We start from the raw sequence: 27,637 nt of genomic DNA, 5'->3' as shown, positions 1-27,637 counted from the left end.
TGAATCTATCCAGTCATCTCGAGGCTTTGATCAGTTACTATTAGGGAGACTAAAGGTTTCTGTCGAATGCTTTCCGATCCCGAATTTCTCTTCTTCTTGGATCTATTTCATTTAATCATGCCCCGTGTTGACATCCTCTATGCACAGCTTCAAAAGCGAGGAACTGACACAGTAGAGGCACACCGAGTCACAAGAAGCTTTGTGGATTCCATTGGCAAAATCCGTGATGATGCACCATCTTTTTGCGTAAAATATAGCGGCGCGGCTGCGCAGCCTAAACGAAAGAGCGCACCCAATTTACAGCAGATCGCATATGAAGTTTGTGACACTGTAATAGCAAATTCCAAATACAGAAATAATTTGAACGATGTGTTCATAGAAACACTGAAACTGCTACATATCCTGATCACAACGCCAAAGACAACTGCCGAGTCTGAGAGATGTTTCTCCACCCTTAAACGAATTAAAACATTTTGAGAAACACTATGTCCCAGGAACGGCTTAATGCATTGGTGATGCTTTCAATTGAACAGTGTTTAACGCATGAGATCCCCGAGTTCAACAAAGCAATCATCGAAAAATTTGCTAATATTAAGCAACGGCGGGCCATATTCTTATACAAAAAATAAATCACCATCAAATAAGTGAAAGCATTAATCAATTAGTTTAAACCAGTGGCGTAGAAATCAGATGCAGAATGCATTTTTTGTTATAGCCTTATGCTGGGGTCACACTACACAATTTTGTGAACAGTGTGCAGCTCGCACTTAATGACTATTTTGCACCGAATTTGTGTCTTTTGCATCATGAAGGAGCGCACACACCCGAGCGCTTCAGTACAGGGACACACACTGACTGATGTGACATCCCTGTCGTGGATCTGCGTCACAGCCTCCACACTCCCACATCCTGCAGAAACACGCTTGATCCGCACAGAGAGAAAGGCAACAAACACGGACGTGGAAATTTACAGGTCACATTCATGAAGTGCAGATGTCCTCAGTTCTCCAATGGGATCAGTGGATTTCTGCAGATCTGTGCAAAACTGTGTAAATCTGCGCAACAAGAGCACGACCACAAACTGCTGTTGCTGTCCGTGTTCATGTGTCAGACAAACACAATAAGCGGAGAGAAAAGAGGATGAGTGTGAAGACATGGCTGTGAGAGCTGCATTGTGAGAGCTGCAGCTGAGCAACAGTCACAAGCTCTGTCCATCCCACAGTGTGAGCAGCGCTTTGTAGGATCGATATTTATCGCAGACCTGGATCAATTACAGATACTAATTGGTATCATATTATTTTTCCTGTATTAGAGTATTTTAAAATAACCTGCGCCGAAACAACCATTGGTATTTAAGTATTTTAATAAATCTTAATAAATCTTTAATCTTATTCTCCTGTCATGTTTATTCTTCTGTTTCTTTTCTCTTCTTCAGTCAGCTCGGCTCTCATTGGCTGCTGAACACGTCACTCTCCATGATCGGTGCCGATCGAGTCATTAAACATGTTTAATAAAGTCGTAGCGGCTCCGACCAGCTTATGATCAGATCGGAGGTGAGCAACGCATCAGCCCGTCTCTCACTACAAGCATCAGCAGTGGGGATCTTGACGATTGTCGTGAGGGCCAAATCGGGCTTAAATTCGTGTAGTGTGATCCCATCATTAGGCTATTATGGTCTATAATATGGTTTATAATAATAAAATAATAAAAGCCTATGTAAAGAATGATTGCATTGTGATGTTTAAAATAACAATAACAATCAAATAATGCACTACTGTGTTGTAGAGAAAACTTGATGTGGCACACCAAGTTTTTCAGATGCACACCCACAGTCTCTTTTCTGGCTACGCTACTGGTTTAAACGTGCTCTTGTAAATAGCCTGTAAATAAATATGAATATGCCTATATGACATTTCTGCATTCCAGAAAGGAAACAATTGCAAAAGAACAATCAATAAAAAAATAATAAAAAAAGATAGATTAAAAAATAGCCTGTAAATAGTTCATTTGTGTTTGTTTTGTTAAATAGCCCAGTTCCCCGTGCGCAAATGGTTAGGCTGCTTGGTAATTGTTCTGAGAATTGGCTTTGTTTTCTTCTCCTGATTTTTTCCCCCTTGTAACCATTTAAATCAATATTCAAACACAATAAATACTACATTAGACAACATACATTCTATGTATGTATGTCGAGCCTGCTAATCAACATTACAGCGTCACCCGCAGGCTGAATTACGCAAGGACACTAGATCTCTGCCCAAAGTGTTCTGCAGGTGTTCAGTCATTTGTCAATCAATTGTAATCGGTTAATCATATAGCCTACGCTGCGATCCAGAATCTGCCCCACCTAAATTTATGGTCAGAAGCCGCTACTGAAACAGAAAATACTTCAGTGCATAAGTAATCACCCCCTTTGCTATGACACACCTGATTGAGCTGTGGTGAAACCAATTGTCTTTAGAAGTCACAAAATTAGTTGAATGGAATCCACTTCTGTGCAATTAAGGTGTGTTACATGGTTTCAGGTTAAATACACCTATCTCTTGGTTAGTACAATTCCTAACAAAAACTACATCATGAAGACGAAGGAACATTCAATGCAAATCTGGAAAAAGGTTCTTCAAAAACAGCAATCAGGTGTAGGATATAAGAACATTTCCAAGGCATTGAATATCTCTCGGAGCACAGTAAAGTCCATTATTAAGAAATGGAGAGAATATGACATAACTGTGAATCTGCCTAGATCAGGCCGTCCTAATAAACCTAATATCCGGGCGAGAAGGGCACTAGTCAGGGAGGCCACAGTTCGCACCAGCACCACCGGCACCATGTCGGTGGAAAAGCACTAACATAGCGGGATGCCGGTGCCGGAGCTGGTGCTCGGCCTTCGGAACCAGCTGAACTTTTTGCGAACCGGCCTGCTTTTCCACCGGTTTTGGAACTGAACGTCACTGGATGTGGGCGTCCCCAAGCATGGAATAGAAGTGGAGAAACACACAGCAATAATAATAATAATGAGCACAGAGGCGGACTTCGTATTTGAAACCCTATTTAACCATACAAATTAAACTCATACAAAGTATATTCATAATAAATACACGGTATGCACGGTGACGAATGTATGTTAACTCTATCTTGTTCAATACAGTAAAAGTGTCTGAAACAGCGAATTGGTGTAAATCCCTTAATGCATAAATACAAATAAATACAAATAAAAGGCTGAGTTATCTTTTCATATTCGTATAGCTGTATTTTCGTTTGTGCTTGTCTTCATGTGATCTCGCGTTTTTTTGTTTTGTTTTTTACAATGTATCTGTGCTGTGTGTAGACAATTAATGAGTTTAATTTTGATGGTTAAATAGGGTTTCAAAGACAGTAGTAAAGCTTGCAAATTAAGGATGCAGTCCGCCATGGTACTGATTATTATTGCTGTGTGTTTCTCGACATACTGCAATAATAGCCTGGGTGTTTCACAAAAGTGGGCTTTATGGGAGAGAAATAATCTCACATCAAATCTTGGCTAGAGTTTGCCAGAAGGCAAGAAGGAGACGCTGAGACCAAGTGGAGGAAGATTCTATGTTTGGCACAAGCCTAACACTGAACATCATCCCTACTGTGAAGCATGGTGGTGGCAGTATCACGCTATGGGGATGCTTCTCTGTTTCAGGGCCTGGAAAGTTAGAGTGCAAAATGGATGCAGCAAAGTACAGAGAAATCCTGGAAGACAACCTGCTGAAGTCTGCAAGAGACCTGGGACTTGGGAGATCTTAATCTTCCAGCAGGACAGTGACCCCAAACATACAGCCAAAGCCACACTGGAGTGGTTTAAAATGAAAAGCTAAATGTCCTGGAGTGGCCCAGTCAAAGCCCAAACATTCTGGGTTCGTACAGGTGCTTGAAATCCTTGAAAATGCTTGAATTTTAAGGTGGTATTTTCAAGGTTGTGAAAGTGCTTGAATTTTGAATAAAGTGCTTGAATGTTGTTAATTTAATTTATGTTTTCTAATTAGTTTATTAACAAATCGTCAGTCTGATTAAATGAATTAACGTTATGTAACTAGTTGGAGAGAGCCAGTTGATGGATTTATGCGCGGCCTATATGACTCGTTTTTGATCTGTCGGTGTGTGTGAAGGGCTGTGAATGTGAGCCACTGAATGAAAGGGAGCTAGAGATAGGCGGCATCAGCGCCCAATGTAGCAAATATGCCAGGAGGCAGCCGTTTTCATGAGAGGTGGCTTGAAAACATTAAATATAAACTATGGGTAAAACAAGCTCAAAATCCGTGGATAGCATTGCAAGGTTTGCAAGAAAGATTCAAGTTTTCACTCTGGGAGAGTCTGCGCTGTCGTCATGCCAAAGGTAAACGACAATGAATTTTACATAATTCATAGGGGACAAAACTGAGCCAGGAAATTACAGACCAATCAGTCTCACCTGCATCACCTGTAAAATGTTGGAAAAAATGATTAGACAGAAAATAGAGGAGCATCTGAATGAAAACCATATTCTTGGAGATAGTCAACATTTAGACGAGGCAGATCATGTATTACTAATTTATTAAACATTTTTGAACATGCAACTGCAGCTGTAGATCACGTGAAAGCATATGATATGATATACTTAGATTTCCAAAAAGCTTTTGATAAGGTTCCACACCAAAGACTGATCCTCAAATTGGAAGCTGTAGGCATTCAGGGTAATGTAAGTAGATGGATTATGAACTGGTTGATGTATAGGAAACAGAGGGTGTTGATTAGAGGAGTCACTTCTAACTGGAGTGAGGCTGTTAGTGGAGTTCCACAGGGATCAGTACTAGGGCCTTTGCTTTTTCTAATCTATATTAATGATCTGGACTCTGGGATAGTTAGGAAACTTGTCAAATTTGCAGATGATAGTAAAATAGGTGGCTCAGCAGATACAATCTTGGCAGCACAGGCTATCAGAGGGACTTAGATAATATTCAGTTGTGGGCTGACACCTGGCAAATGAAATTGAAATGTGGACAAGTGCAAGGTAATACATGCAGGTAACAAAAATGTCCACTATAATTACACTATGGGAGGTACAGATCTAGATGAACGCATGAGAAAGACCTAGGAGTCTATGTGGACTCATCACTTTCTCCATCCAAGCAATGTGGGGAAGCAATAAAAAAGGCAAACAATGCTAGGGTATATTGTCAAAAGTGTAGAATTTAAAACAAGGGAAGTAATGTTAAGACTGTACAATGCACTAGTTAGACCTCATCTGGAATACTGTGTACAGTTCTGGGCACCACACTTCAAGAAGGATATTGCTGCTTTAGAGGCAGTTCAGAGGAGAGTAACCAGACGTATTCCAGGTGTGAAGGGAAAGTCCTACTCGGAAAGACTGAGGGAACTGAACCTTTTCACCCTGGAACAGTGGAGACTACGTGGGGACTTGATCCAAGTCTTCAAAATCATGAAGGGCATCAACCACATCAAACCAGAGGAGCTTTTCCAGATCATCAGGGACACACGCACCCGGGGACACAAATGGAAATTGGGCTTCAAGGCATTCAAAACGGAAAACAGGAGACACTTCATGTACACAGAGAGTAGTCACAATCTGGAATAAACTACCCAGCGATGTGGTTGAAGCTGAAAGTTTGGGAACATTTAAAAATAGTCTGGATAGGATCCTTGGATCACTTAGATATTCATGAACACCAAACGAGCACGATGGGTCGAATGTTCTTTCTTATGTTCTTATAATTTCTAGACGTGAATGGCCACTCTAGGCATGTGTTTGATGGTATGCTTACAATCTTTCTGTGCACATTAATTTATCTGCATATCAGTGTCATGTGTGTGCGAGTGCACTGTACACTTCGCGTCTGAATTCTAAATGCCCACACGCTAGAGTGAGTTTAAGTTCAGTTGCTTAACTTCATGTATTATTAAGACTACAAATTTAGTGTATACTGTTTCTACAAGCATATACATATATACTATAATAATTGTGCTTATGTGTATTTAAATGATCAAAGTAAATTAGACAAAAAAACATTTATTGATTTCAATAAAAGTACTAGAATATGATACAATAAGCCTTTATTTTTAAACCAAGAGAGAGAATATATCGGTAGAACAACCGCAACAAAACGAGAAAGAGACACTGATACCTTCGCAGGGGAGGAGTGTCAGTCAGCACTGGCACAAGGCAAAATCAAACTAAAAAGTTTCTAAAATTAGGTCTTGCTTAACCCCAGCAAAACCAAAATAATGTGTCCAGTACAAAGTATTTACAAAATACATGTGGACATGTTGATGGTTTTGTGTTAAATTATTATAATGTGTAATTCCATTTAAATAAAATAGCAGAGACCAGCAGATACATAATTCAAAGTATTTACAGCAGAGGGAGATTATATGACTTAAAGACCGTTTACTATGTTAAGGTTATAGGAACTTATACTTGGTTGTTTTGAAGAGAATAAACATGATGATGTTTTGACAGTAAGTGAGCATATTGAATATACATGGATTGACTCGTAGAACTTAAAACGTTATGCACTATTTTACATTTGCATGTTGAATGTATATGGAAGTTCAATACAAAAGTATTGATGTAGTTTTTTTATGTTTTCATTTTTAAAACGAGTCACTAAAGATTTAATTGAAACTGAGTTACTGTGTACTGGTGTTCACTGATTTTGACTGTGTGATTGATTTATATTGACTTAAGCCAAGTAGCATAACACAATGTCAGTACATGAAGGCTTTCATGAAACATTTTTGGTGTTACAGCACACTAACATCTAATAGTGTAGTGACATTTAAATTTTATGTATTTAGTTCAATGCAGCAGTGTGCATTTTAGATGAAAAGGTTTAGTTTACCAAGGCTGCGAGGTGCTGGAAAAACTTTTACAATGCACCTTGAAAGTGCTTGAAAAGTGCTTGAATTTGACTTTTGAAAAGCTTTATGAACCCTGAAACTTCAATCCAATTGATAATATGTGGAAAGAGTTGAAAATTGCTGTTCACCAAAGGTCCCCATCCAATTTGATGGAGCTTGCAAAGTGTAGAATAGGCAAACATTTGTGTCTATCTGCAAAGCTGGTAGAAACTTACCCACATAGACTCATGGCTGTAATTGCTGCCAAAGGTGCCTTTACTAAATATTGACTGAAGGGGGTGATTACTTTTGCATTCAGTTATTTTCTGGTTTGTATTTGTAATTAATTTAGAATTTTTCACTTTGACATTATGGACATTTTTCTGTCTGGAAGTTTTCTGTGTTGATCAGTTGATAAAATCCAGTCTGATTTCATGTTATAACACAATGAAGTGTGGAAAAGTCCAAGGGGGGTGAATACATTTGAGAGCCACTGTTGCGCATGATTAATAAACCAACCAGGGACACATTTTTCGTAGGGGCACTGAATTCGGCTGAACACTCAATAAGTAATATACTATTGTATATCAACAACACTTATAGTCTTTTAAATTGGAATATTTCTCGAGTTATAATATTGAATGTTCACATACTTATCAGAGTTCCTATTAGGTTGGCCACCCTAGCTGAAAAGGATGCAGGCAGGGACTCAAGGAACGATGGTCCGGTGATGCCAGGCTCCTGTGGTTTGTTAATGTCAATGATAAGGAGGCTCATAAGGAGGCTCGATATTCCACTGAAGCGTTGGCTCTTTCTCTGGCGGGGACAAACAGTTCTCAGGGTAAGATGAGTGTTCTGCTGGTGTAGCGAAGACAGTCTTTAGCACAGATTGGAGTAGATACTGGAATTAATTATTACAGTTCAGTTTGATGGTCGAAAACATGGGAAGATGTAGGGGGCTTTCTCTAGTAGAAGGGGAAATCGTAAGCCTTCATTGGCGATTCCATCCCCAGTTTTGGAGTGGGGTTGGTGCACCAGACATCTGGCCAGCACTCCTCTCAATCAGATACTACCAAAAGATGGCATTTTCCTGATATATATCTGTGTATGGTTTAGACTCTGCAGAGAGGCCACAGAAGAAAGGGCTGCTAAGGCGGTCCTGACTCAATCAATGGCTTTAGAACCATGGAAAACATGGCTTGATGGCCAATTTATTTATGGTGCCAGTAAGGGTGGCGATCTCTGACAGCTCCCTGCAGTGTTGCCTAGAGGGCTAGGGAAAGTATCTGTGAAACAGAGCTCGATCCCTATCTTGGCGATGGGATGTGGGTCTGCTTCCATTGTGGATATATATATATATATATATATACACTCACCTAAAGGATTATTAGGAACACCATACTAATACTGTGTTTGACCCCCTTTCGCCTTCAGAACTGCCTTAATTCTACGTGGCATTGATTCAACAAGGTGCTGAAAGCATTCTTTAGAAATGTCGGCCCATATTGATAGGATAGCATCTTGCAGTTGATGGAGATTTGTGGGATGCACATCCAGGGCACGAAGCTCCCATTCCACCACATCCCAAAGATGCTCTATTGGGTTGAGATCTGGTGACTGTGGGGGCCAGTTTAGTACAGTGAACTCATTGTCATGTTCAAGAAACCAATTTGAAATGATTCGACCTTTGTGACATGGTGCATTATCCTGCTGGAAGTAGCCATCAGAGGATGGGTACATGGTGGTCATAAAGGGATGGACATGGTCAGAAACAATGCTCAGGTAGGCCGTGGCATTTAAGCGATGCCCAATTGGCACTAAGGGGCCTAAAGTGTGCCAAGAAAACATCCCCCACACCATTACACCACCACCACCAGCCTGCACAGTGGTAACAAGGCATGATGGATCCATGTTCTCATTCTGTTTACGCCAAATTCTGACTCTACCATCTGAATGTCTCAACAGAAATCGAGACTCATCAGACCAGGCAACATTTTTCCAGTCTTCAACTGTCCAATTTTGGTGAGCTTGTGCAAATTGTAGCCTCTTTTTCCTATTTGTAGTGGAGATGAGTGGTACCCGGTGGGGTCTTCTGCTGTTGTAGCCCATCCGCCTCAAGGTTGTACGTGTTGTGGCTTCACAAATGCTTTGCTGCATACCTCGGTTGTAACGAGTGGTTATTTCAGTCAAAGTTGCTCTTCTATCAGCTTGAATCAGTCGGCCCATTCTCCTCTGACCTCTAGCATCAACAAGGCATTTTCGCCCACAGGACTGCCGCATACTGGATGTTTTTCCCTTTTCACACCATTCTTTGTAAACCCTAGAAATGGTTGTGCGTGAAAATCCCAGTAACTGAGCAGATTGTGAAATACTCAGACCGGCCCGTCTGGCACCAACAACCATGCCACGCTCAAAATTGCTTAAATCACCTTTCTTTCCCATTCAGACATTCAGTTTGGAGTTCAGGAGATTGTCTTGACCAGGACCACACCCCTAAATGCATTGAAGCAACTGCCATGTGATTGGTTGGTTAGATAATTGCATTAATGAGAAATTGAACAGGTGTTCCTAATAATCCTTTAGGTGAGTGTATGTTCTTATAGTATTGCATAATTCACAATTTTCTTTGTTCGTACAAATAGTTTCCATTGCAAAATATTCTGTTCTTCTTATTCTGTTATAGTCCTTTATATTTCATTCAATCAATTTGTATTTGGTATGACGTGATTCACTATGAACATAGAAGTAAAACTATCAGGCAAAGAAGAGATAAACAAATAACTCCCTAGGAGAACATCTGATCTCAGGGGAGTCCAAGTCCGAAAGTTTGCCTCCAGGTAGCTAGTTAATGGTGATAGTAGTCATGAAGATGCAGTGAGCTTTCTAGTGACTAAAGCAGGTGTGCAGTCTTTTGGGACAGGCTGGGTAAGTCAGCCGAGCAGGGAAAAATCTGTAGACTTGGGTCTCATGGTTTTGCATCATGATCACAGCAGCAAGGATGACTCCAGGGTCTTGGTTAGATGGAAGGTGGAGCTCAGTGCCATCCCAAGGCACAAAGGGAAGGAAAGGGACAGAAAAAAATTAAATGCTAAGAAGTCTTTTATGTTACGTTTCTTATTTGTTTTAAAATGTTTATTCTCATTTAATACAGGACAAGATGAATCCCATTGTGATCTAAGATCTGTATTTATTTAAAAAAAAAAAAAAAAAACTTTGTGTCTAATTATTCCTGGAGTTAAAACTCTCCCCGTGGCATTGTGGGTTTAAAAAATAATATCCATAATGGTAATGTTGTTTCTATGCTAGATCCACCTAAATTCAACCGGATGTTTTACATTTATACTATTTCGAGATAATTAAATCCTTTAAGTTATACAGGAGCTACAGGCCAGATGCTGTTGTTTGGCATACAATTTTTGAACATTTAACATTCATAAAAGGCTGGAACTAAAAGAAATACATTTTGGGGGTGGTGAGAATGTTAAATCTATTAAAGAGAATGTGCCATGTTTAACTTGTTCTTCCTGCTTTGTGTTTCCCAGTAGCTTGGGTGAAATATTGTAGCACAACATTGGTCGAATGGCCTCCTCTCGTTTGTAAACTTGTGTCTCATTGGGTACTTCAGTTGTAGTTTTATTTACTTTAAAGGATTTTTCCACATTGACAAATATCAGTACATTTTTAATTCTCTGCATGGAAATAAATGTTTAATTGAATACAACTTCCCATTTAATTACGTATTCATAGTATTATGAACTGTACAAATATTAAAGTATTTAATATTTACTTTTTTTATTAATTCTAATATGCTTTCAGAATCAGTTAATATTCATGGGAAAATTATGTCTCATGCAACAAAAGGATTTCTCAAGGATGAATGCGGGAAAATGAAGTACATTCATATTACATCAATTCACAGTATTTCACCATTGTCTTCACAACATTCTGCAATGCTGAGTTACTGCTGCACTGTGTCCTAGGGAGTCATCTTTATAGAAAATGATTTGATTTGAATAACTGCAGATGCATATCAAGGATAAAACACTAAAATAAATGAGTACACAAAATAAGGTATTTGACAAAAAAGTAAAACGATAAATAACAGTAAAATGCAGGTGCTAAACGGATACCAATGTTTATAAATATTTTTTTTTCTAAACATAATAATACAGAAATTAACATCTGTGTTTATTGATTATGTTTCCCTTAAAGGGAAAGTGAGGAATGGACCACATTTTTGTCAATATTAATACCTACCACTTAATTATTAATCATCTTTAAATGGAATCTAGATCTTGCAAGTTGGACACAAAGTCTAGAATCTTTACATGGAGCTTCCATGTAACGATTCTAGACTTAGTGTCCAACTTGCAAGATGTCAGTCTCTGAAAGAACTGGGAATTGTACTCCTTTTTAACTCTCCTCTACTATACATACACATACTATACACAAGCTGTATGTGATGTACTAGTAGAGTAAAATAATAGTAATACAGTGAGGGAAAAAAGTATTTGATGCCCTGCTGATTTTGTACATTTGCCCACTGACAAAGAAATGATCAGTCTATAATTTTAATGGTAGGTGTATTTTAACAGTGAGAGACAGAATAACAACAAAAAAATCCAGAAAAACGCATTTCAAAAAAGTTATAAATTGATTTGCATGTTAATGAGGGAAATAAGTATTTGATCCCCTATCAATCAGCAAGATTTCTGGCTCCCAGAAAAGGGAGTGCTTAAAGGGTGCTCCTAATCTCAGCTCGTTACCTGTATGAAGACACCTGTCCACAGAAGCAATCAATCAATCAGATTCCAAAGTCTCCACCATGGCCAAGACCAAAGAGCTGTCCAAGGATGTCAGGGACAAGATTGTAGACCTACACAAGGCTGGAATGGGCTACAAGACCATCGGCAAGCAGCTTGGTGAGAAGGTGACAACAGTTGGTGCGATTATTCGCAAATGGAAGAAACACAAAATAACTGTCAGTCTCCCTCGGTCTGGAGCTCCATCCAAGATCTTGTTAATGATCTCAAGGCAGCTGGGACCATAGTAACCAAGAAAACAATTGGTAACACTATGCCATGAAGGACTGAAACCCTGCAGCGCCCGCAAGGTCCCCCTGCTCAAGAAAGCACATGTACAGGCCCATCTGAAGTTTGCCAATGATTTTTTTGTTGTTCTTCTGTCTCTCACTGTTAAAATACACCTACCATTAAAATTATAGACTGATCATTTCTTTGTCAGTGGGCAAACATACAAAATCAGCAGGGGATCAAATACTTTTTTCCCTCACTGTATATGTGCTGCAATGATTACTCAAAGTATTAAAATCAAATCATATAAATAGAATGCTCTTTTGAAATAATTCCAGAGCTTAGTTTTTTTTTTTTTTCTATAGAAGAACTTGCTTCAGAACATGGCCTTCTGCCATTTTGAAAATGTGGAAAATGCTCAACATTTGTTTTATTTTGTTGCAACAATGCAGCCTTTTTCACATTGTACATTAGAGCTTTCTTTTCACAACAGCATAAGTTAGGGCACTTAAAACATAAGGATCCATATGTGTTCAGCAGTGAAGATTAATCTGAAGAAGACCTACTGGGATTTACTTTTAATTTTGTACAAATGTAATTCCTTTTCTATCAGTTTCACAAATTAGCAGTATTCTTTACTTCTGTATGTAAATATTTTAATTAAATGAAAGGATGCTGATCTGATAAAACATAAAAAATTAAAATAATAATAATAATCTTATTTCTTGGCAGAATCCCTTATCCAGGGCGACATAAGTACAAAACAAAGTGCACAAATACAGTTCAGTAAAGGCATCAATCATTACAAATTCAATTTTCATATCAATTTACATACATAAGATACAGCCAAAATGTTGCAATGAACAAATGGTTTTAATTTATCATTACAGTTATTGTTTTATTAGTCAGTTGAAAAATTGGCCTAGGAGTTTTCATTTTTATCTGATATAAAATATCAGAAGAAATAATAATTGCTGAATAAAGTCCTATTATCTAGTGACTCCCACACATACAACCCACAACAGTCAAATCTTCTGAAAACAAGACTGGGTTGATGCGCAAGTTATCACTATACAAATTCAGATTAGCGGTGAGGTTGATCTGCATGAATTAACCTTGAGGCTGTCTCGTTTTATACAGATATAGGTTTATTAAAAATGTAAATAGACAACATGTATTTGCAAAGATAGGATAGAGACAAGCAGGGTGGATAATATTAAAAGTAAGAGAGGATATATTCAATATTCAAGGCACAAAACTTGTAAAATAACAAACAAGTATTATGATTACGCCGCCCGTTCCTACAATTTAGATCACATACACAACTAGGTTTTATGTAATTGTGGTTTACCTAATTATTAAGTAGTACACGAAATATAACTGCGGTTTACTGAGATTCAGTTATGCATATGTTCGACAGCAGGGAGGGCTGGCAGACTGCTTCGACTTGAGGACGGTTGCAAAGCTTTCAGGTTTTTGGTGGAGAAGTTCTGGTTCTGGTTCTGTTCAGTCTTCCTGGATTTCGTCTCCTTGGTTTCTTCTTCCAGGTTGTTCCACTCCACTCCAAATTGTGCCACTCCGAATTGCTAGTTTTATTTTAACTTTTGGTTTTTATACATTTTAGACAAACTTCAGATTGGTCAGGTTTGACCAGTTCTCCCTTTGATTTAGGTTATTTAAATTGGGGGTTCACAAGCCAGGAATACACCACAGATCACACATGACAGTTGTACCATTAATTACAAAGATCTATGATGTATAAAAAACAGGCAGACTTCTTTTTAAGCTAAGACACAAATAAAAGGTTAAAAACCATAAAATTAAAATTCTTGCAGGGACTGTTGGTCTCTTCAGGCAGCACCAGGAGCTGGAATGGGGCAGGCAATAGTCCACATATCCTAATACCAAGTAAAAAGAGGGGCAGGGACAAACAAATCCAGCTTCTGCTCTGGTCCAGGGTTGATAATCCAAAGAAACAACAATGCCCATGTACAGTCCCAGAAAACAAAAAAGGCCAAGTTAAAATGGAATAAAAAGCTTTTATGTTAAAAAGGTGAATAAAAATCCAATGCCTTTTGTGATGGAAGAAACACATATATTTAAATAAACCAGCGTTTCTCCCTCCACTGTCTTGTGCTGTTCGTTTGGCACATGGAAACTAATGAAGGAACTGAATTGCTATTTTTAAATATACACGTTTGATATTTGAATATTGTCAGGGGGGGGGGGGCAGATTTATTTGTGGTGATTATTTATTCCCGTATTTATATTCTATCTTAATAGTGTATTTATATATGAATTATTTAAATATATTCTATAGTAAAATTATATTGGGTATTTGTTGAAGTTTTAAGTTATTGTTAATAGTGGTATAGGAGATGGTTTGGCCTGGGGGAGGAGACCCTATTCAACGGTTATAAATAAAGCTTCCAGAAGACTGGGATCAAGTATTATTATTTTTATTATTATTCTTTATATTTCTTGGCAGACGCCCTTATCCAGGGCGACTTACAACATAAGTGCAAAAATACAAAGAAGTACAAGGCATAAATCATTACAAATTCAACTTCGCTAAAACATAGCAATTCAAAATAATAAATTTTACAAATTCCAATTTACAATTTACACAAATACAGTAAGTGACTTCCTATATCCTGGACGGTGAAAGCTAAGTGCTGTCAAGATGTAGGGTTACAGACGAGGGCTACGGGAGGAAAACAATCAAGAACGTGAGGAGCATAATAAGCTGAAGTGCTATCTAGCAGGGATAGAGGACTAATATTACAAGTGCTGTCGGAAGAGATGCATCTTGGGTAAGCGCCGGAATGAAGTCTCTGCTGTTTTTACTTCGGTGAGCAGGTCGTTCCACCACTTAGGGGCCAGGGATGAGAAGGAGCGGGCTCTGGAGGAAGGAGAGTGGAGAGGAGGCAGAGTTAGTCTTCTGGCACTGGAGGAGCGCAGTGGTCTGTCTAGCACCTATGGTATGGAGTATGGAGAGTATGGAGAGTCGAAGGTAGCTTGGTACAGTGTGGTCAAGACAGCGGTAGGTGAGGGTCAAAGTCTTGAACTGAATGCGTGCCGCTATCAGGAGCCAGTGGAGGGAGGGGAGCAGTGGAATAGCGTGTGCGAATCGTGGCAGAGAGAATACCAGACGAGCTGCAGAGTTCTGGATGAGCTGGAGCGGTGGGTAGTGGATGCAGGCAGGCCAGCCAGGAGGGAGTTGCAGTAGTCCAGGCGGGAGAGGACCAGGGACTGGACGAATAGCTGAGTCGAGTAGTCGGTGAGGAAGGGACGGATCCGGCGTATGTTGCTCAGGAAGAATCTGCAGGTGCGCGTCAGCGTGGTGATGTGCTGGAGGTAGTTACAGACCTTCTGTAATATAACCAGTATTGGCTTGTTGTAGGTGGTTCCTAATCTGATGTGTCTTTAGTTTGGTGGGAGTGATTTGTTTTTGTTTGTGGTTTTCATTTTTTAAATAAACGTTTTGTCTTTTTTTCAACCACATTTTGTCTTAGTGCCTCCTTGCCTGTTATGTGCCACATAGCACACCACCACACCTTTGCTTTATCAACAGTCCGTTTGTGGCTAAAAATACTAATAACAATCTTCATTAAATCTTCCATTCTAGTCCACCAAATTAGATCCATAAAGGCAAAAGTAAAATTAAAAATAATAAAATTTCTAAAATAATCAAAATAAAAAAATACTGAAAACTAGGGATGCAAGTGGAAGCATAAAAACATAAAAGTAGCAATATCCACAGGTGCTGTTAGTTCTTATCCAGTAAAACACTAACTGTTGTTCTAAAACATGTAGGCTGTCCTTTCCCTGGATACTCTCGTAGCCGGTCGTCTCGGCTCTCCTCTGGGTCTCTTTTAACCCTTTCTTTTACTTGCCTATCAAGTTTTCTTTTCGCCTTTGGCGCTGCGTTTCCTTCCCTGATCTCGCTCTGCAATCCCTCCCCCAGCTCAACACCTGGGAGCTTTTTACCTCCAGCAGGTGTTCCTCATTGTCAATTATTGACTCTCGTATAACCTGGCAAATAAGCGGGTACTCTCATGAATGTGTGATTAGCCATGTGCATTTAAATCAATCAATCATAAAGAAAACTCGTGCATATCTGTGAAGTGAGGGGGGAAAAGCAAAGTAAACAAACGTGATTTTAATAAGAATAAAGGTGATAATATAAGAAAGATTTAAAGTGAATAAGTGAAAAAAAACAATACACAGAAAAAAATAATAATAATAGGCTAACACGCATTATTTCAATGTCGCGGGTGACATATATATTTGCCAAAATAAGGTAGTATGATTTACATTGATGTAAATTCATGCCATTGTTTATTACATGTTTTACAGCATTTGTATGTATAATTTTAAGAGAGAAAAAAATAATTTTCCATATAGACCTAAACAATAATTAGGAAACACTGATAAGTGTCACATGTATGTTATGCATTAAACAAAGCTTTCATTCATACAAGAGTGGTTCTAAATTATCAAATTTTGAATATGAGAAGTCACCGGTATCCAAATTAACCTAAATACATTTGGTTCAGTGGTACATAGTCATAAGATCTCAATTTCTTAATTATTTCAGTGTGGCAAGTTTCTTGACTTTTGCACTGGTATGGGATTGAGATACTTTGGAAGTTCTGGCAGAATCATAAACAATATATGTCTAGCACCTATGGTTTTAGGCCACCTAATATTAATAGAAATTGTGCTTGAAAGCCTAATACAAATAAAAACAAAAAAATAAACACCTTCAGTACTAGGCCACATAATAATAATAATAATAATAATAATAATAATAATAATAATAATAATAATAATAATAATGGATTATTAATGGATTGGTATAAATGAGATGTTTTAATCTTGAAGATATTCCTACCTATCCTCCATTGTGGAAAAGGTATGCTCATACATGTTCTTCTAATAGGTTCAAGTAAACAAGCTGTTAAAAAAGTGGTGCTTCCTTTGCTGACCAGAGGGGTGTACTGCAAAGGGAGTTTAATTTACTCAGATTTAATTCGGGGTTATCAAGGAATGTCAGGGTTGACAAACTCTGATTGCCTAAACTGGTGTTAAACGGTATTAAACGGTACTACGATGGTGGTTAAGATGTCGGTTAGTTGACTCGGTGTTAACTGGAGTTAGTGCGCGTTCTCAGTGTGCGCTGGACTGTCCCCGGAATAATGCAGCTGACAATGTCAGGATATGAGGGTTTAAAGAAAGGTTAGCGGCTAAATGTAACACCATGGCGGCCAACAAAGCCAGGGAGGCTTACGAGTCAATTCGTAAGAACAGTGTTCTTGTCATATGTTCTGTATTTTGTCTTACGGATTCTTCTTTTATTTGTAATATGATTGAGCTGTAAGGACACGTAAAATAGTCTATCTAAATATGTGAAAAAAAATAGGATAGTTCAATTATAGCCTACACATGGGCTACATCTCTGAAACTGACCCGTTACTCACTGTTAATGAATTTACATCTACTCCCTAAAGCACCGGCTGTAGGGCTGCCTGTATGAATTGAATTCTATTGTGTTCAGAATAACTTAATTCTAACAATCATTTCAGCTGCAACCCCAGTGGAAAGCGCACCTACATCAAGTCCGGATGAAATATAAAAATACTCTATCAAGTGGTGTGTATTAATAATGCTCATCATTAATACACAGTACAAGTGTGGTGTGTAGCCTACACTTAATAACCTATTCATGTGTTCACAGAAAAAAAAAAAAAAAAGGCAGAGAGAGTGAAAACTGGAGGAGGGCATGATTCACGCATATTTCGGAAATCCACTCTTGGTCGTGCCTCACCACCTAATGTGTCTTGAATATAAGTAGAAGTTTTAAGGATCAAATACGATATGATCAAATACCTGAGCACTGATGCTGTGAAATGACTTCCTATTCACTTAATCCCCCTCATGTTCTCCCAGGGGTGCTCTAATGGGGATATGCGCACAGTCAATCGCACCAATCACCCTGGGCATTACTATGAAAAAAGGTGTTCTGTATATAGGCACAGCCTGCATATTAAAAATAGACCAAGTATTTTTATATTGCGAATTACCTGCGATCGCATGAAAAGCCTCTTTGATCTTTAGAAGGCTTAAATGGCCAGGGAACACAACAAATGCATCCAGCAGTTTAGAGAGAGCAAGTGCCACGTTGCGAGCTGCACGGTAGACAGTATTCCTGCTCAGAGGTTCAGCATCACCGATGGGATACATGAAGTGTCACTGGCGAGTGGCAATGAGATGTCTGGCCCTAGAAGACGGCAAAGACACTGAATTCCCTCGGATTAGACTCGTTATCTTTCATATCTTTGCCGGCTTCTAGGACCAGACGTCTCAATGCCACTCGCCGGAGTGATGCCCTCACACTTAAATTCTTGCTGTGCGGTATTTTGCCAGCGGACACTTCATGTATCCCATCGGTGATGCTGAACCTGTGAGCAGGAATACTGTCTGCAGTTCGCAAAGTGGGACTTGCTCTCACTAAACTGCTGGATGCATTCGTTGTGTTCCCTGGCTGTTTAAGCGTGCTAAAGATCAAAGAGGCTTTTTATGCGATCGCAGGTAATTCGCAATATAAAAATACTTGGTCTATGTTGAATATGGATTGGCTGGTCCTATATACAGAACACCTTTTTCATAGGAATCCCGAGGGTGATTGGTGTGATTGACTGTGCACATATCGCCATTACAGCGCCCCTGCGAGAACATGAGGGGGATTATGTGAATAGGAAGTCATTTCACAGCATCAGCTATATGATCATATTGTATTTTATCTGACATGTAGGCTAGTCTACATTATTTTGTCCTTAAATCCTCTACTTATATTCAAGACAATTAAAGACACATTAGGTGGTGAGGCACAACCAAGAGTGGATTTCCGAAATATGCGTGAATCATGCCCTTCTCCAGTTTTCACAATCTCTGGCTTTTTCTGTTTGCTGTGAACACATGAATAGGCTATTATACGTGTAGGATACACACCACATCTGTACTGTGTATTATTAATGAGAAGAATATTATGAGATATATGAGATAGAATATTTTTATATTTCATCCACTGGAGTTGCAGCTGAAATGATTGTTAGAATGAAGTTATTCTGAACACAATAGCATTACATTCATACAGGTAGCCCTACAGTCTAGGTGCTTTAAGGAGTAGATGTAAATTCATTAACAGTGAGTAACGGGTCAGTTTCAGAGATGTAGACCATGTGTAGGCTATAATTGAATTATCCTAATTGTTTTCACATATTTAGATAGACTATTTTACGTGTCCTTACATCTCAATCATATTACAAATAAAAGAAGAATCCGTAAAACAAAATAGAGAACATATGACAAGAACACGGTTCTTACGAATTTACTAAACTTTCTTTAAACCCTCATATTGTGACATCATCAGCTGCATTATTAACGTATTATTATTAATTTTATTATATTATTATATATTATAATTTTATTTATTATTAATTTTATTATTAATTATTAATTTACATGAACGCTCACTAACTCCAGTTAAGTTAACACCGAGTCAACTATCCGACATCTTACCCACCGTCGTAGTACCGTTTAACACCAGTTTAGGCAATCAGAGTTTGTCAACACTGACTTTCCTTGATAACCCTGAGTTAAATCTGAGTAGGTTAAACTCCCCTCGTAGTACACCCCTCTTATTTGTACATAGATAAGTAGGTTAGCCCGGCTAAGTTCAAGGATAACTTGGCATAAACGTGATTTTCTGTTCTCCAAAGCGAGTTTAAAGTACAGCCAAGCTATGTTACCAGAGCAACATGTCCAAGATCTTAAACCTGCTCCCTGGCAGGTTAATTTAAACAGTGTTGCCATAAATTCCCCCCAATCTGGTCATACAAATCTCCCAAAAAATATGATTGCTGGTGATGTGAGGTCCGGGGTGTGCTGATTTGAGGTCGGGGGGGCGGAGGTTCTGGTGAAATGAGGTTGGGGCGGGGGGTGCTGGATAAAGTGAGGTTGGGGGGTGGTGGTGGTGGTGAGGTGAGAAATCGATTGTTCCAAACCCCTAAATTACCCCAAGTTCAAAATAATATCCCCCAACATTTCCCCCATACAAATGTTGCCCCCAAATATCCCCCTACGCACTTAAAAATCCCCCAAATTTAGGGGAAAATCCCCCGATCTGGCAACAGTGAATTTAAAGTTAGGCAGCTAAAAGTCTGACTATATTAAATCCTGCCCAATGAAATGACAGTGAACACACCCCCAACGATGATGGTGCCATTCCTAGTTTCGAGCGATGCACTAGTTTTGAACGATCTTAATAAGGCCAGCTTTTTGGCGATACTGAATTCATAGAGATTAAAGATTCTTTAAATCATACATATGATGATTTATTTGAGCATTACAGGTTCGGTCTGCAAGGAATTATTTATGTAGATGATTAATTAGGACCGAACATTAGCAATGCCGCCCACCGCAGTCATGCATGTTTCACTACCCTGTATGCGACGTAGAAAAATTGAGAAAATCTGCAGTGTTGGAAATTTGTAATGTATTATTCTTTGTAAGTACTCTGTAGATAATGCACTGTTTTGGGTTATTTCAGTTATAACATTTATTCACACCCCCTTTATTCCCATCATGTAGTTGAATTACTTTTTTTTTTTTTTTTACAATAAGTGTTGCCGTGGGAATAGAGTGTTAAAACATTGTGTGTTTATTGCACCAAAGGCATCAGGGATCAGCCTGTGAATAGAAATAAATAATCCGATCCAGTTTAACGCTTGAAACCTTCTTGTTCAAGTGTAGACATGACAACTAAATATCCAAGTTCACACTCACAGCCAGCTTCTTATCCAATCTTTAAGGGACTGTAATTTAAATAGGCTGTCTGCAAGATCGAACACAGTACATGTTTCAACAGCACAGAAATGATATAGGCGGTAAATTATGAATATGCAGTTCATAAATATTTGGACAGTGACACAATTGTCATAATTTTGGACCTGTATGCCACCACAATGGATTTGAAAGGAATCAATCAAGATGTGCTTTAAGTGTAGACTTTCATCTTTTATTACATCCAAATTGGGTGAATGGTGTAGGAATTACATCCATTTGTATATGCGGTCCCCTCAATTTTAGGGGCTCAAAAGTAATTGTGAGTTTAAATACTTGGTTGCAAATCCTTTGCAGTCAATGACTGCCTGAAGTCTTGAACCCATAGACATCACCAGATGCTGGGTTTCTTCCCTGGTGATGCTCTGCCAGGCCTGTACTGCAGCGGTCTTTAGTTCCTGCATGTTCTTGGGGCGTTTTGCCTTCAGCAAGTGCAATGCATGCTCAATTGGATTCAGGTCAGGTGATTGATTTGGCCATTACAGAATCAACTCAGGGTCTTGGTTTGCTTTCGCAGCATGCTTCGGGTCATTGTCCATGACAGTTGTGACACAATTGTGTCACTCTCCAAATATTTATGGACCTAACTGTTTATTTATATATTGTATACTGTTGGCCAGCACAGAGCTCTAACACCACAGAATTTTAGGGTCATTGACATTGATGCAATTACAAAAACAATTGCAATTGTTAGTCAGGCTTCTTCCCTGGCTTTTGCAGACCCAACAGTTAGCTTTATTCAATATCACGTTCTTTGCCTCCTCATACCATAATTAGCACTGAAATAGGCAGCAGCTCTTTTGCCTTCACCAAATCATTGATTCGACGCCCCACTGAGCGTCTTTTCATATCGAAATGAGAACACACACTTATCCGTGATAAGGCAAGTCTGTCTTAAGCTAACAAGCTAATTAAATCTGAGATATGCATTAGAAGAACCAAAAATCTCAATATCAATTAGCTTGTTTGCCTACCCCGGGATAAGTCAGCAGAACAGGCATAATTACCTGTAGTTACAGTAATTTTGTGCATTTTTTTTTTAACTGTTTGCTTCCTAATCATTCTCAAATTCTGAAATGATTGTAGCAGTATACTGTCTCTAATAGCTCTGTTCCTTTCTTACAGAGAGAGACCCAGACTTCTCCAGATGTTGGGACCCACATTCGAATCCATCATCTCCAAATTAATGGGATTGTGTTGGGTCAGATCATTGCAATGACTATGATGCTAAGTGATGGCATCGCTGCAGTTGTGCCTATTTACCCCTGCAAAAAATTATTAACACAGCTAACTTATCTCCTGTTGAAATAGAGGAAGTCAATGGAACATTAATTTCTAAAGGTTTTTTTAAATGTTTCTGTGCTGTATCCCAGGGTGTATCTTGCGATGACTGAAGATTCAGCAGAGAACAGTTCTGTACTTTCAAGGGTCTCTATGCAGACAGCAACTGTGACCCCTATGACCCAAAAGACCTTTGAGGGTCTTAGCCTTCCCCTCCAGGTTTTCCTTTTGATTATCATTATTTCTATTCTGCTAGTCTCCTTCCTGGGGAATGTGGTGGTGTGTTTGATGGTCTACCAACGTTCAGCCATGAGGTCAGCCATCAACATTCTCCTTGCCAGCCTGGCCTTTGCTGACATGATGTTGGCTGTTTTAAACATGCCCTTTGCACTGGTCACTGTTATCACCACTCAATGGATCTTTGGAGACGTATTCTGCAAAGTGTCAGCTATGTTCTTTTGGCTTTTTGTAATGGAAGGAGTGGCGATCTTACTTATCATTAGCATCGACAGGTTTCTTATAATTGTTCAGAAACAAGACAAGCTAAGCCCCTACAGGGCTAAAGTGCTTATAGGTATATCCTGGGGCATATCGTTCTGTTTCTCATTCCCCTTGGCCATTGGGAAACCCAACCTGCAGATTCCCTCCAGGGCTCCACAGTGTGTGTTTGGCTACACCACAGAGCCAGGCTACCATACTTACGTGGTCCTCATAATTTTTTTTTTTTTTCTCATTCCATTCATGATCATGCTGTACACCTTCATGGGCATCCTGAATACTGTACGCCACAATGCCATCCGAATCCATAGTCACCCTGACACCATCTGCCTCAGTCAGGCAAGTAAGCTGGGTCTCATGAGCTTGCAGAAGCCTTTCCAGATGAACATAGACATGAGCTTCAAGACACGTGCCTTTACAACTATACTGATTCTGTTTGCAGTTTTCACAGTGTGCTGGGCTCCTTTCACAACCTATAGCCTGGTTTCCACCTTCAGCAGTGGCTTTTATTACAAGACTGACTTCTTTGAAATTAGCACCTGGCTTCTCTGGTTAAGCTACCTCAAGTCAGCACTCAACCCTCTTATTTATTACTGGAGGATCAAGAAGTTTCGAGATGCCTGCCTAGACTTAATGCCCAAGTTCTTCAAGTTCATCCCCCAGTTGCCAGGCCACACAAGGAGGCGCATTCGGCCAAGTGCCATCTATGTTTGTGGAGAGCACCGATCTGTGGTATAGCACACAACTGTAGAACACTTGATAATTGCCATTATATGCCACTTTCTTATTTGGTTGCAATGTAAACTAAAATTGAAAAATTATTGTCTTTTCTATTCATAACAAGATGTTTTGATTTCTTAATCATTGGTTTACATGATTTGTAAATGAACAGCCTCCAAGCAGAGAAAATTGTAACAGAACAAACAGGAAAAAAGGTTTTATTATTAATAATATTTGTTATCAATTAGGCCATTTGTTAGTGCCTATGATTGAGTCTATGACCGTCTGAATGCTGCTATATTTGGTTAAATTGTGCAATTTAAGTTTGTTACTTTTATCATAAATGTAATTAAATTTAGACGTTGGATACATTGTTACTCTTGCCTCATTGTGTCTCAGTTCTGGTTAGCACTAACAAAATTCCAACTGTCATCACTATAATACAGCATGTAGCATGTTACCATATAAAATATAAAATTATATAAAGACAGTAAATCAAAAGTATGTTTAATTAAATTAAAAATTACAAAACATATACACCACATTAAACCACATACCACCAGCACTATACACTCACCTAAAGGATTATTAGGAACACCTGTTCAATTTCTCATTAATGCAATTATCTAACGAACCAATCACATGGCAGTTGCTTCAATGCATTTAGGGGTGTGGTCCTGGTCAAGACAATCTCCTGAACTCCAAACTGAATGTCTGAATGGGAAAGAAAGGTGATTTAAGCAATTTTGAGCGTGGCATGGTTGTTGGTGCCAGACGGGCCGGTCTGAGTATTTCACAATCTGCTCAGTTACTGGGATTTTCATGCACAACCATTTCTAGGGTTTACAAAAATGGTGTGAAAAGGGAAAAACATCCAGTATGTGGCAGTCCTGTGGGTGAAAATGCCTTGTTGATGCTAGAGGTCAGAGGAGAATGGGCCGACTGATTCAAGCTGATAGAAGAGCAACTTTGACTGAAATAACCACTCGTTACAACCGAGGTATGCAGCAAAGCATTTGTGAAGCCACAACACGTACAACCTTGAGGCGGATGGGCTTCAACAGCAGAAGACCCCACCGGGTACCACTCATCTCCACTACAAATAGGAAAAAGAGGCTACAATTTGCACAAGCTCACCAAAATTGGACAGTTGAAGACTGGAAAAATGTTGCCTGGTCTGATGAGTCTCGATTTCTGTTGAGACATTCAGATGGTCCTACCTGGTCCTACCTGAGCATTGTTTCTGACCATGTCCATCCCTTTATGACCACCATGTACCCATCCTCTGATGGCTACTTCCAGCAGGATAATGCACCATGTCACAAAGGTCGAATCATTTCAAATTGGTTTCTTGAACATGACAATGAGTTCACTGTACTAAACTGGCCCCCACAGTCACCAGATCTCAACCCAATAGAGCATCTTTGGGATGTGGTGGAACGGGAGCTTCATGCCCTGGATGTGCATCCCACAAATTTCCATCAACTGCAAGATGCTATCCTATCAATATGGGCCAACATTTCTAAAGAATGCTTTCAGCACCTTGTTGAATCAATGCCACGTAGAATTAAGGCAGTTCTGAAGGCGAAAGTGGGTCAAACACAGTATTAGTATGGTGTTCCTAATAATCCTTTAGGTGAGTGTATATTTTAAATGTCTTCATATCTTTAGAAAAACATATTTTTATTATTGGATTTCTGGTAGAAAGCAATAAGGCAGGAATACTGTATAGAACATAAACAGGGTTCCCACAGTCATGGAAAAACCTGGAAAGTCATGGGAAAGTCAGGGAAAAGGGTCAAAAATGTTTTGATCCTGGAGAAGTCATGGAAGAAAAAATATTAATATTTCCAAAAACAATAAAACAAGAATCAAAATCAATTTTATAACTCTGAGATGATGAGGGTCGAAATCCACGTTTCTGTGTTAATTAGACATGGAATGACCCACTTACTGTACTTTTCAAGTAGTTTGGTAGGGTGGAGAGTTTAGTATTGGCATCAGTTCAGTAACATGCACCTTACATAGAACTATTTATGTAGACCTTTAGTAATCTACATAATCTACGCAATCTGCGTACAAATATAATAATTATGCAGATTGACTGTTATTATGCACATTATTAATGTTATTTTTGAGCATTGACTGAATATGTCAAACAGGGAAATATCTTGCGATATAGAAAATGTTTGAACTTTACTTTTTTTTTCTGGAAAATAATGGAAATTATCCTGGGAAGTCATGGAAAATGGAACCCTGAATTGAGTGAGAACCCTGATAAAGATCAATGGCAGTTTTACACTTGCTCACCCGACCGTCACTGAAGAGCAAAACGACCGTTCAGTTCATACTTTGTGGCAGCTGTCACCCTGCTAAATAATGACAGTCGCTGGTCATGTCGCTGAGAGTTCAAATCAACTGAACTTTGACCTCACTGCTGACCCCATAGGTAGGTGATTAATTTATATTTGTATTTTATTATTATTATTATTTTTATTTCTTGGCAGACGCCCTTATCCAGGGCGACTTACAACATAAGTGCAAAATTTTTGATGAAGTGCTAAATTGGAAGACAGGCTGTTTATTCAGAAGCTTCTCAGCATAATAACTTCTTATCCCTGTCTATAACAAGTTACTGAATATGGTGAAAACCATCATTAGAAAGTGAATGTGCTTCATACCACCAAGTCACTACCTAGATCAATCCACTCTTACAAACTGAGCAGCCATCTAAGCAGGAAACTGGTTAGGATTATCACTGTGACCCCAAAAGGGACTTTGAAAGATCTGCAGTCCTGTGTCTGAGATGGGAGTCAGTCACCCAACAACATTACATCAACAATATCCCAGTGTCTACACAAAGCTGGCCCGTGTGGACAAGTGGCAAGAAAGTAGGCTATTACTGAAAAAGACCCATTAAAGTTTTTGCCACTAGTTTTTGCCGGAAGCCAGGACTCCCACGCGACCTTGCAACCCTTGGGCAGTGCTTCCTTTTTCAGATAACCGGGGTTGCACACGCAACCCATTGGAAGGCGGAAGGCGGAAGCACTGCCCAAGGGGGAGGCGTTACTGTATAACAAAACCATCGCAAGGGAAGAGGCAGCGAGCTGATAAGGGAGCCTGCCCTGAGGTGCACCACTAGGGGGCCTCGGCAATACAACTCCAGACAGTAACCTCAGGGGTCCCGTAGGGCTGCACCTGAGCCGTCCAGGAGCGAGGACCGTAGTTACGCTCTACCAGGAACTGTCTGCAATCAGAATATACACAGCGGGGCTACAGAGGTTAACTCTTACGCCCTCCGCTTACAAGAGCAAGGCCGGCTGCTCTACTAGTGCAGCTAGGAGCGAGGCTTTAAAAGACCTTTATGTTGTCAGCACGCAGCACAAGAGCATCCAACTCAACTAAACGGTACAGAGTGGAAGAGCTCCATTGTGCCGACAACTTAGATTTCGTACAAACGAACTATATACACCACGGGGCGCAGGAACGAACTCATGCGCCGCCCATGGAACACAGGAGCAGTTGACGCCTGCTGCTTAGACCGGCTAATGCAGGGCAACATTAGCTCTACTGTGTTAACAAAGGAACTATATACACAGCGAGGCAGCGAAACTCAAGCGCCATCAGCTGGGAACAGCGGCAGTGAACTCCATTCTATAATTTTAAAACAGAGCCACAGTCCTGCTGTTTAACACATAATACATATACAGTGAGGGAAAAAAGTATTTTATCCCCTGCTGATTTTGTACATTTGCCCACTGAAAAAGAAATGATCAGTCTATAATTTTAATGGTAGGTGTATTTTAACAGTGAGAGACAGAATAACAACAAAAAAATCCAGAAAAAAGCATTTCAAAAAAGTTATAAATTGATTTGCATGTTAATGAGGGAAATAAGTATTTGATCCCCTATCAATAAGCAAGATTTCTGGCTCCCAGGTGTCTTATATACAGATAACGAGCTGAGATTAGGAGCACTCTCTTAAAGGGAGTGCTCCTAATCTCAGCTCATTACCTGTATGAAGACACCTGTCCACAGAAGCAATCAATCAAACAGATTCCAAACTCTCCACCATGGCCAAGACCAAAGAGCTGTCCAAGGATGTTAGGGACAAGATTGTAGACCTACACAAGGCTGGAATGGGCTACAAGACCATCGGCAAGCAGCTTGGTGAGAAGGTGACAACAGCTGGTGCGATTATTTGCAAATGGAAGAAACACAAAATAACTGTCAGTCTCCCTCGGTCTGGAGCTCCATGCAAGATCTCACCTCGTGGAGTTTCAATGATCATGAGAATGGTGAGGAATCAGCCCACAACTACACAGGAGGATCTTGTTAAT

At 39.4% G+C, this 27,637-nt stretch overlaps 1 protein-coding gene across 2 annotated transcripts in view; it reads left to right on the top strand.

Moving 5' to 3' along the window:
* gpr63 (G protein-coupled receptor 63) overlaps positions 1-23,666 on the top strand; it is a 47,368-nt gene extending 23,702 nt beyond the window's left edge. For both annotated transcript variants that reach the window (XM_066699268.1, XM_066699187.1), the window contains exon 2: positions 21,924-23,666. In XM_066699268.1, coding sequence (XP_066555365.1) covers positions 22,185-23,315 — 1,131 coding nt within the window. In that variant the 5' untranslated portion in view covers positions 21,924-22,184 and the 3' untranslated portion in view covers positions 23,316-23,666. The remainder of the gene's footprint in view (positions 1-21,923) is intronic.
* The last annotated feature ends 3,971 nt before the right edge of the window (positions 23,667-27,637 follow it).

This window comes from Amia ocellicauda, chromosome 1 (genome assembly GCF_036373705.1).
Source record: "Amia ocellicauda isolate fAmiCal2 chromosome 1, fAmiCal2.hap1, whole genome shotgun sequence".
NCBI lineage: Eukaryota > Metazoa > Chordata > Actinopteri > Amiiformes > Amiidae > Amia > Amia ocellicauda.
Note: the sequence above shows the minus strand (reverse complement) of the source record. Positions and strands in the feature narration are given on the sequence as shown.